At 36.2% G+C, this 11,789-nt stretch overlaps 1 protein-coding gene across 1 annotated transcript; it reads left to right on the top strand.

Moving 5' to 3' along the window:
- Positions 1 to 1,093: 1,093 nt before the first annotated feature.
- LOC104244097 (ATP-dependent DNA helicase Q-like 5) lies at positions 1,094 to 10,602 on the top strand. Its single transcript, XM_009799405.2, has 20 exons — positions 1,094 to 2,444; positions 2,531 to 2,584; positions 3,048 to 3,157; positions 3,285 to 3,497; positions 3,625 to 3,703; positions 3,813 to 3,866; positions 3,983 to 4,057; positions 4,167 to 4,220; positions 4,646 to 4,690; positions 4,779 to 4,873; positions 4,961 to 5,090; positions 5,745 to 5,843; positions 6,107 to 6,162; positions 6,254 to 6,356; positions 7,552 to 7,680; positions 8,800 to 8,969; positions 9,289 to 9,313; positions 9,392 to 9,507; positions 9,738 to 9,877; positions 9,991 to 10,602. The coding sequence occupies exons 1-19, from the start codon at positions 1,245 to 1,247 to the stop codon at positions 9,844 to 9,846; spliced, it is 2,916 nt and encodes a 971-aa protein (XP_009797707.1). The 5' UTR covers positions 1,094 to 1,244; the 3' UTR covers positions 9,847 to 9,877; positions 9,991 to 10,602.
- Positions 10,603 to 11,789: the final 1,187 nt, after the last annotated feature.

Here is an 11,789-nt window from a genome sequence, read left to right as displayed (position 1 = left end):
CGTAATAATGAATTTGCAAACTGAATATATGTTTATCATAAAGAGATTCTCGTTGTTGTTCCTAAATCCTGACCCATTCACTACAATCAAAGAAAGCTCCCGTAAACGGGGTGGATTAGGTATTTTATGTATATATTTGTCAGAATTGATCTAATATTATTTGTTGGCATCCATGCTTTAAAGAGATTAAATGATCCACTTGGTTGAATGCTTAGTTTTTTACCTAGAGGAATAGAGACTAATTTCCACTTAATATTTTCTTTTTTTCTCCTTTCTTTAGTGGTGCACCTCTGTTATAAAAATTCTAAATCTGTCCCATAAAAACAAACTTTTCTTGATACAACATCATTTTCTTGTACTGGCACCTGATCTTGCTAATTCATATAGTAATTCTTTTAGCTAATATGCCATAATCTTTATTATTCACAATTATCAACATGAATACTACCATATGCCTGAGACCATATTATACCATTAACACCTAATTTGAATGGTTAGATCATAGAGTGAGTATTAAAAGGAGATATGTTCAACTTGTGGTTATATCGTGTTCGCATTTGTTATTATTTTCTCGAGAAGTTTTATTGTGTGCCTCACACTACTCACATTAGTTGTGTGAGTCTTTTTTTGTCTTACAAATTTGTGGACCCCAATCTTACACTTTTGGGTCCACAAAAATTTGGATCCACAAAACTGTGAAATAAAAAAGATGTCTCATACAACTAGTGTCAGTTGTATGAGATACAAAATAAAATTTTCCTTATTTTCTCTATCAAATTTACCTGACATTATTCAATTTCATATCTTTCTAAAATATTTGACACTTTTCTGTTATAGCTTTTACAAATTTCTTAAGATACAAATTATGTAAAGTATCTAATTAAATTGGTCTCCTTTTCTCCCAACCAACTAGTACTGAATACTAACTAGGGGCCATTATTTCAATTAGTTTGAATTAATACTTTAAACCCTATTTCTTAATCAAATAGTGTTATATATAATATTAAATGATGATACATGTAACATATAAGCTAATAGTAGCTTGTTTGTTATCAAGTTATGAAATAAATCTCATATTCTCTCGAGAAAAAGAAAAAGAAACAATTATGAGAAAAGGATTTAGTGACGAAATTTGTTTATACGAAATGACAACATTGACCTTCAGAGGATCTTGGCGGGAAAAACTTTGGAGGTAAGAGTGAAAAAGCAAAAGTCCAGAGTCTTTAACTCCGAGCAAATCTTCCATGGATTCCGATTCCGATGGCTCTCACGTATCCTCAACCCCACCACGCCACCCTCCTCATCCGTTGCCGTTGCCGTCGCGCCGTGCTCTTCTTTCTACCGCAAAGTCAAGAACTCAAGCCAAAAAAACCTCTATAACTTCCACAAAATCTTCCCGCCCAATTCTAAGACCAAAACCCTCATCCAAACAACCCAGAAAAAATCCTCCTTCAAACCCTAAAACCCTAGAAAACCCAATTCAAAACTCACAAAATCCCTCCAGTTTACCCTTCCAAATTCACAAAAACGACACCGTTTCAAGTGAAGTTCTTCCAAATTTAACGAAAAATGCTTCCTGTTCGAAACCCCTAATTCAAAATCCACTTTCCCCACCAAAATTCTCCGATTTACCTTTTCTAATCCATCGTAACGACACCCTTTTGTCCAATGACAACAGTTCTGGTGAAGTTCTTCCTGCTGGAGGCTTATGCGTATCCAAATTTGCTTCCTTTTCGAAAACCCGAAAAGCCATTCTCAATCTTGAGCCTGCTGAAGCTGATCCTATTGAACCCCGATTGGCTCAACAGACTGAAAAGAAGGAAACAGTTGTCAGGAAACATCCTAATTTAATAGGGAGCAACGTGTCGTCTTCGTTGCCAGCAAAGAAGGTTAAATGTGTTAATGAGGGTAACTTTGTAAGGCTCAACATAAATGGTTATGGTAAAAAGTTTGCATCAAAATTCAAAAGAAGGAATTCTAATTCATCAAGTGGTAAAAAAATCTATAGAAGATGGAAAAAGAAAGTTGGGGTTGTAGGTAAGGAGGGGGAAGGGGGGAATGGTTTGTGTGATGAAGAAGGTTTAGTTGTGGAAGTTAAGGGAAGAGGAGGGGAAAGATTGGATTTTGAGACAAAGTTGATTGAAGAAGCTGTGATGAGGGTTAGAAATGAGGCGTCAGATGAGAATTTGTTGAGGTTGTTAAAACTGACTTTTGGTTATGATTCATTTAGAGATGACCAGTTGGAGACAATCAAGATGGTGCTTTCGGGGAAATCTACAATGTTGGTTTTGCCAACGGGTGCTGGGAAGTCGCTGTGTTATCAGTTGCCGGCAATGGTTTTTCAGGGAGTTACGGTTGTTATTAGCCCTTTGATTTCTTTAATGATTGATCAGCTAAAGCAGCTGCCTGCTGCTGTGGAGGGTGGTCTTTTGTGTAGCAGCCAGGTTGCGTATAACTTATTAGCAATTTTAGCCCTGTCGAATTTATGGCATTTTGAGCTATTCCTGAGTTAATGTCTTCACTGTTGCAGACACCTGAGGAGGTTTTGGAAACTTATAAGTTACTAGAAGAGGGATCCATAAAGGTAAGCTTTTTTTACTTCCTCCAAAGTTGCTTTGATGTACACCCAAATGTATGACCTAGCAGCTGATGGAACTGGAATGGAGATCATAGGAGACTAGGGTTCTAATCCCAGCCGAGGCCAAAAAAAAGGCTAGGTGATTTCTTCCCATTTGCCTAAAGCCTTGGTGACTAGAATTATTACGTACATTTACTGATAGAATGATACATGTACCCATTGGAATAGCTGATGTGTGCAAAGCTGCCGGACACCGCCGTTATCAAAGTAGCTTTAATCCATTCACTATTACTTTAGTCACACATCTGCTGGCCAAGTTTAATGTGGACTTTCTTGGATGAGCATATAAAACTCGATCTCATTTGAGTGTTGACTAATATTATAAACCAGATACGATAGCAGTTCCTTGAGATCATTTTCTTTCCGGTATCTCCTTGTCCTAAAAAATAAGCGGATGTTTATGTTTCAGGTCCTTTTTGTTTCACCAGAGAGGTTTCTCAATTCAGAATTTTTATCCATTTTTTGTGACACTCAAATTTCACTTGTGGTTATTGATGAAGCCCACTGTGTTTCTGAATGGTGAGTCTGACCTTTTCAAAGTTACATTTTCTAGTCTAGCTTTGCAACTTTGTTATCTTTTCTCTTTTTCTTTTGCTTATTTAAATGTAACTTTATGTGGTATCAACAATCACGAACATTTTGGTAGGTCACACAACTTTCGGCCTTCATATATGCGGCTTAAAGCATCATTACTGCGTGATAGACTCGGGGCTCAATGCATACTTGCAATGACAGCAACAGCAACTACTAAAACATTGTATAGTGTGATGCATGCATTGGATATTCCATCAAGTGATCTTATCCAATCAGTGAAACCAAGGGATAATTTGCAATTGTCAGTATCTCTGAGCGAAAACAGGTAAGTCTATCATAATCTTTTCCCTTGACAAACTGAATAACAACCCCCCCCCCTCCCCCCTCCCCCCAAAAAAAAAAAAAAACAAACAAACAAACTGAAAGCTACAAATTTACTCAATTGATTTCAGGATGAAAGATCTGATGACCTTGCTGAAGTCTTCCCCCTTTTCAGAGGCTAAAAGCATCATCATTTACTGCAAATTTCAGGTGCTGCTTCCTATTTGTCTGTGATACTCTCATTTTTTATATTTGTTTTCTGTAGCTGTATCACATAACTTGACTTCTGGTTTTTTCTTTTCCTCCTCAATGTGCACAGTTCGAAACTGATCTCATTTGCAAATATCTATGTGACAGTAATATCTCGGCAAAGGTTTTGTATCTGCCTTTTGGTTTATTCTTTGTAAACAATATACAGTTACCTGCATCCTCATGTAAATCATTTGATGCCTAATGGGTTAAGTGACTTACAATTTGAATTGTTTTCAGAGTTATCACAGTGGAATTTTCGCAAAGGAAAGGAGCCGTACGCAGGAACTGTTTTGTGCAAACAAGATAAGAGTGGTGAGAGAAGCAATTCATATTTTCTATTCATTTTAATTTACAGATATTAAATACTATCCTTTTATATAAATGAAGTTTTTCTTTAACTTGCATCAATATTTTCTGCAAGGTTGTTGCAACTGTGGCATTCGGCATGGGACTGAATAAGAAGGATATTGAAGCTGTAAGAACTGATCTTGGTTTTCCTATATGATATATTTGCCCTTTTGTCTGCATCAACCTCCAAATTAGGGAGGTTTCCAAGAAGAAATCAAGAACATCACTATATTCAACATTTTGTTCCTAAATACTTATTCTGCTATGTGGTTGGTTTCGGGATCCCAGTTCAACTCAACATGGATTTTCTCTTGTAATTATAAGAAGTAACTATCTGTTTTTGCTGTGTGAGATTACTAGTTGCCCACACTTCCTTTTGATAGCTCATCATCTCTCATTTTTCTGGCCACAAGGTGCACTTCAACATAAAACAATCTCCAAAATGTTTATGTTGACCAAAGATTCCAAGTACTGCTGCATTAAATGTGCAGCAATTGTGCCTGACTTCCTATCAACATTCATATTAAGACTTGCTAAATGCTTCTGTCTCAGGTAATACATTACAGCTTACCAGAAAGCTTGGAAGAGTATGTCCAGGTCGATATTTATGCTTATGACGGTTGCAATTTCCGAGATACTGACTTTTGCAATTCTTTTAACCAAATAATTGATGCTACCTGTGCAGGAGATTGGTCGTGCTGGACGTGATGGTAGAATCTCATATTGCCATCTCTTTTTTGATGATGTTTCCTATTTTAAGACTCGCAGTCTTATGTACAGGTGATAAAGAAAGGAAAAAACTCTTAATATTCATAGAGATCATTTGAATCTAAGGATTCTAAAGCTTTGCATATTGTTTATTCTCAGTGATGGTGTCGACGAGTTTGTGGTGAACAAATTGCTGTGTCAAATTTTCAGTGGCAGCACGAACTCTGCTGGGAAAATATGTTCATTAGTTAAAGAGTCTGCTAGTCGTAAATTCGATATGAAAGAAGAGGTACTTTTTCTGTCATTTAAATTGGCATACTGAGTATCAGTTTTCTGATTGCTTCTATTACTACCCAATCACTTTTTCTATATTTTCCAGAAACCAATTTGATCTTTTATTTGGGTTAAAAACTCTTTTTCAAGACTGTATTTGCAACCCAAAGGCACGGCCCTTTCATCGTACATCCTTGAGCACAGTCACAGACTGAATGTTTTGGCTGTGTTTAAATTTATAACTTGCAGTATATTGATGAGACTACTAATCCTTGAAACATTCTTATGGAACATTGGACATGAAAAGAAGAAAGTCCTAGATCCTGAATAATAATACCTGCGCTTCTTTTATTTTATTTTATGAAATTGACCTGTACATGCAGTATTTGGCATTTTAAGTCATTGCTTAAACAGAGCTGGAACATTTCTTCTACAGTTATCAGAACATATATTAATCCTTATTACTCAATTAGAGATAGATAATAAACTTCCACACCACCTGATGTGTGCAGGTCCTGGGTATTTTCCTTCTGATCTGTTGTTGAATACCTTTGCTGTGAAAGTAGCTTCCATTTTTTATACAAATGTGGGATAGTGCAAGACCGAAACTGAATGTTGTACATTCTTTTATCTTAGTAAGATGCTGAAGAGCTGGTTTTCTCTCTCATAGGTTATACTAACGATCTTAACACAATTGGAGCTAGGCGAGGTCCAATACTTGCACCTGCTCCCACAGATGAGTGTAACATGCACGTTACACTTTCACCAGGTTAGTTAAAGTTAATATAGCAAGTTAAGTACAACAGCCAGTTGGCAGATTTTTATATGCTCGAGGGCTAATTTTACTTTCAGTTGGTCTAACGTTTGGTTTGATTTTGAACATTACTTAGTAAGGATTAGACCTGCATGATTAGAATTTTGCGATTAAAAGAACTAGAAAGAAACCTAAAAGTGGTTGTCTGCCTCCTTTTGCTGTTTTTGTGGCGGCTTCCATTTTTCACATTACATCATGAACTTAACAACTTATTGCAGACTTCCCCTGCATTGCTAGCTATGAAAGATGCTGTGGTTGCTGCTATCTTGAAGAAGTGAGTACCTTATTTTTGTTTCCTGTGAGAACAAACATATGCTCTCACAAACTTCTGTTATATCTAATGTTATACACTTCATGTATATTAGCTCTGAGATCAAAGATGGGCAGTATATATTTGACATAACAAGTGTAGCAAACAGCACCAGACTGCAAGTCAATGACTTGTCAAACCATTTGCAAACACTGAAGGTAAGTTCCATCAGCGGCTATTATATGGACAGTAGTTCTTTTATGGGGTCTTTTGCGATATTAGTGAAAGACTAGACATACTGATGTAAGTTATGTGTGAATTTCCTGACCCCTCTTGCTATTCCAGATTGATATTGGTTATTCTACGTCATGTTTTGACACTTTTAGCAGTAAAGATTTAGATCTTAGAAACACAAAGATGTCATATAGTAATTCATCAAAATCTTTGATCCTAGTTAAACTGAGGATGATGATGAAGATAGTGAGCATAGCAGGAGTTATGCAATTCTCTTCAGCAAGTTTGATTTTTGGATATAACATTTAATGACAACATTACCTGAGCAGAATTCATCTCCAAGAAAACTGACAGGAAAAATGAAAAACATTATATTCTTTGGTCTTTGGTTTCTGATAGCCTTACTGTCAGAATAACATTTAATGACAACATTACCTGAGCAGAATTCGTCTCCAAGAAAACTGACAGGAAAAATGAAAAACATTATATTCTTCAGTCTTTGGTTTCTGATAGCCTTACTGTCATCTTCATATTTGTGGTGGTCTTCCACCAGGATGTGAAGGGAGTTCATGAAAGGTATTACATAGTATGCGCGTTGATGCCAAAGCTGGCTATAAAGATCTGAATTTCCCCAAAATTGTATGGGTGGGTTAGGTAATGATTTCTTTGATTGCTTTAGTGCTTTTGGAAACCCAATCATTCTTTTTCTAGAACTGTGAATAATATGAGCATTTGGCCCATGCTTCTTATTTTTTTTATTAAGAAAGAAATATTAGCAGTAATCGGCAGTGCTGTTTGACTTGACTCGGGATGAACAATGATGCACCAGCCAAATTCCAGTTTATAGTTTTGGGTAAATCCAGCAGAATGTTGTACTTCACTATATACACTTATGTTCAGCATAAGATTCTGCGCAGTACTTCTTAAGGGTTACCTTCTGATACGTAGAAATACTAAAGGAACAATATAGATATTAATATTATGAAGCCTTTTACTATCTGTGTTTGTGCATGGTTATCTATTTGTATGTGCGCTTCATGTCTCTGCCATTTTTTTTATTCAAACGGTGACATTAACACCAAAAGTTGATGGTCTTGAGCAATCTTCAGTTCAACATTAATTATTCACTTTCTGCTTTCTTTATTAGACATGAATAACTTTCTCTCTTTCCTATCTCAGTTGAAGGGGGAAGTTACATATGAGCTGAAGGATCACGCTTATTGTTATGTTATCATGGAAGTCCCAAAGGATATCTGTTCTTTAGCAACATGGCTTACAAAGTGGTTATCTGAGGTTGAGAGTTGTAAGGTAACTCTCTTCATTAATAACGGAAGTTTGATTTTCCTTCATGTTCCTCCAAAGATGCAATTCTTCCTATTGTCCTGTTTTTCCTCCCTAACCCTTTATCCCAGAGCTGGGTTCAAGATGAAAGGAGGACACCCTTGTTTAAACGTGATGAGAATTTTCATCATAGGAAGAGTGTCATTGAACTTGCGCAGGATCGCCAGAACAGTGCCAACTCAGTGCCACACCCATCTGTTTTAAAAATTGACTGGTCATGCTTCTTCCAGAATTATGATTCAATGTATCAAGATGGTCTCAAAGTTGATTTTAGTATCAAATAGATGGTGACTTTCCACTGACCTATAGCTTATTGTCCTTACTTATCCTTTTGTCCATTTTCCTCTATTCTTGTTTTGTTGTTCTGCTTGGCAAGAGAAATTGAAGTAATTTTGCTTCCTTTTGAAGCGGATATTTGTTTTATGTAAAAATAAAACAAATGTTGGGTTCTTGATATTGGAGCAAGATACAAATAAGAAATTTACTATCCTTAGGTAAGAGCCTGAGCGCATATCACCTAGAGTTAGATTCACTTTTTTGACTATACAACATGTGCTGTACTGGAATCCACACAGCTTTTCATTTATAAATGAAGCTACCAACTCATTGGCCAACAGTAATGTAGGTTAACAGTTACCTAGTTCCATTGGTAGGTTATTTTCCTGTGAACTTTTAATCTACTCATTTGAAGGAACAGATGTGCATTTTTGTCTAAATAATTTTTTTCTTCTTTTTGGTGTTTGGAGGGGATGAAGAGATGTTATGTTTAAGTTAAAATTAATAGACAACACGTTCAATTTAATGATAACACCTAAGCCTTTATTTCCTTTGTCCGGTTATCTCTTACAGTAAATTATCATGACTTTGCATTAATTGTTACCTAGACTACATGTAAGTCACCTCCAAGTGATCCATATATGTTAGGAACAATCCTGAGCACACCAGGGTATCATTGCCTACTAGTTGAAGGGCTTTGGTATAGCTTTCTGCTGTTCATGCAAAAATATCAGGCATATAAGCTTTTATTGACATACAGATATAGTATTCTTGTTGTCTCCCAGTCTTGTGATTGTGCCTTTGTCATAGGTAAGGAAGATGGACACGATGTACGATGCTGCTGTGTTTGCAGCAGAAGCATGTGACAAGGTGCATGGTTGCCTTGGCCGTCAACACACACCTTGCTTGCAAAGGAAGATTGCAGAGTATTTTATAAGTGGTACTGAAGTTGACGTTCCAAAGAAGATTGGTGGAAGCAGGTGAGAAACCTATCACAGTTTCTGGGCTATTGCTTTGTCCATGCATAGGAAGATGTAATTGCTACTTCCCATGTTGTTAGATGTCTTGTCTATCAGATTTTAAGCATCCAGTAGACAGTGTCTTATTTTGTGATGTCTTTTATATCCTCGAATTTTGGGGATCAGAATAATTTTGTTTCTATTACAGACTGCAGCTTGTTCTATTCATTTACGTATTTCTACACTTTCTTTAGTTTGTCTTTTTATGGAGTATACAGCATCAGTTCTTCTCCCAAAGATGTCAATCTATATGCTAACACAATCGATTTCTTAATTGCAGCCCATTTTTGACAGCTGATATAAAGGTAGTTCTCTTCTCAAATAGTTCTTCCGAAGGGAAGAAAACAATGCAGTCTTAATGTTTTCCTTGTTTCATGGAACAGGTATTTCTACAGTGTAACTCACATGCCAAGTTTACTCCTAGAGCTATTGCAAGGATATTGCATGGCATTGCGAGCCCAGCATTCCCGTCTTCTTCGTGGTCGAGAACTCACTTCTGGTACATCCTCTCTAAAGCTGATCTTTTGAGAAAAATATGCTCGGATCTTTTTCGTCCAAAGATGATTAGAGTTAATCATTTATCATTTACAGCATATACATGCATTGAGTATTTCTTTCTATAGCTGTGCAAAAAACATGGCAAAAAAAGCCTGTTGAACCTCTCACTTTTCATGTTCATAACCTTCAACTAAGTATATTGAATAAGCTCCCTGTGCTTGCTGGTTTCAGGGGAAGGTATATGCAAACAGACTTCAAAGCAATAACGGAAGCAGCAAAGGCAGAGCTCATGAATCTTGTGGGGAAGGATTCTATTAAGCAAGGTCATTCCCAGGATTGATGTTATGACACATTGAGATTTAACTTAAAAGGTACAAAATGGTGAAAATACCGTCGGCTATCTAAGATATGTTGTTATAGTTCCCTCTTGTCTCCTTGGGATTGAGTATGAAAGCTACATCCTATTTCTTTCTTTTTCTTCCAGTGAGTATGAATCTACATAGGTAGCATCTCTCTGCTAGCACTTTTTAAGTGATTCACAACATCAAGAACTTCTGATCCAGCTTTCCAAAGGCAACTACTTGAAGAGTACAAAAGCTGCCCATCAACAATATCCTGCAGTTGGTGGCAGTTTCCATTTCACAATTGAGGCTCTACTTTGAAAGAGCTAAGGAGCATGGTCCTCATTTCTATTAGAACAGATCCTTTGTTTGCTATCTAATGGTATCTCTTTCATAAGGAAAGGATGTACCTCGCAGATTACCTTCCCATGCTCAAAGTTGAAGGCTGGTAGATGTTGATGGCGATAGGCGGATCCAGGATTTGGGCTTGCTGGATTTAACCATTGAAGTTCTTAGCGCTGAACTCATTATACTTTTGAAATTATGTGTTCAAAATCTAATAGTTGGTGAGTTCTTTTGTTGTTTCACATACACACATATCTATGTTCCCTACCGAGAATACTGGGCCCAGTTGAACGCATAGCACAAACTCTCCATCAGCTAATGGTCTTAATGGTGATGAAGTGTACAAACTTCTATGCATTGTATATATAGAAAGCGCAGTTCTGGTACAATAGCATGCCTTTACTGCTCGATTCATCCGTCACAATGGAATATCTAAAGATGAGATGTTTCCTATCAGATTTGGCTTAATGAATTTTCCATAGTTGGGAGCCACTGCTCAATGTAAGATTTCATGCCATAGATTGTTGTTCTTGAAAAACAAGAGCCTTTTTGTTGCAAGCATTGAGCAAATGTGCATTATTCAGCAGCCCCTATTCATGACTTAAAATCATGTGATTCGTACGCTGATGCTTGTTTTATTAGGTTAGTTATTGTGTAGAATGTCTGGGATATCCTTTGTTTTGTGCTATTCTCCCAGCGCAGATGGTTAATGCTAAATAGTACGTTGTTGTGAATGGCAAAGGAAAGTGTTCATTTTCTTTTTTATTTCCCAACCAAAATCACCAAAAAACATGAAAAATAGTCCCTCTGCATATACTTGAGAAATGTTTTGCCTCAATAAGATCATTCTAGCCCCTCTTCCATCGCAAAGAAAAGCGCAAGACACAAATATCTTTACGTAGAAAATCAAGAAAACATCAACAATATTTTGACTCTCATCCAAATTTTGGACCAATTCCTCCCTTTTAACATTAATTAACAATATTTGAAGTACACAGTCCAAACGTCTACATTTACTGTGTATCTGGATAACAATCTTTGAATTATTTGAAAAGATCATTTTACTTAATTTTTATATTTAAAATTTACATAAAAGTGTGACTGATATAACCTTAATTAAGCTGTTTAAAATAAAATAAAAAACTGAATATTATTTGATTTTTCAAATGGAGTACTAATAAGGATTAGTTATCTCCTATAGCAAAGGTTGATACCTTATTTATTTTAAATAAATACCCTTTTAAAAAATTATATTCCATAGCTACATTTTGATTTTTTATAGTCAAATATCTGTTTATGGTCACCTCCTAACCTTAAGCCATAAAATAAGCTTTGTATTATTTTTCTCTCTCATATCCCCTCAAATTTCTCCTAACCCTCCCATATCTATTCTTCCTCTCTCTCTACTTCCCATGTCTTCTCATCCGCCGGACCTTTCTACTGTGAAATAATATTTTGTCAGCTTTCTGCAATTTTATTCGGCTCGCCTGCATTTTTGGCTTGATTATATTCTCTATCTTCAGTTTAATATTGCCCGTTACAACTTTGGGTTAAGATATTTGGCCAAAGGAGAATCTATTGATTTGCAGAATGTTAA

Source organism: Nicotiana sylvestris, chromosome 12 (genome assembly GCF_000393655.2).
Source record: "Nicotiana sylvestris chromosome 12, ASM39365v2, whole genome shotgun sequence".
Taxonomy (NCBI): domain Eukaryota; kingdom Viridiplantae; phylum Streptophyta; class Magnoliopsida; order Solanales; family Solanaceae; genus Nicotiana; species Nicotiana sylvestris.
This window is presented reverse-complemented; position numbering and strand designations above follow the sequence as displayed.

Bases quoted from the DNA above. Each gene is read 5' to 3' on its own strand.
- LOC104244097 (XM_009799405.2), top strand. From the start codon at position 1,245: ATGGATTCCGATTCCGATGGCTCTCACGTATCCTCAACCCCACCACGC. The intron at 6,163-6,253 runs GTGAGTACCTTA...CATGTATATTAG, and splicing joins GTTGCTGCTATCTTGAAGAA to CTCTGAGATCAAAGATGGGC. The intron at 8,970-9,288 runs GTGAGAAACCTA...TCTTAATTGCAG, and splicing joins AAGAAGATTGGTGGAAGCAG to CCCATTTTTGACAGCTGATA.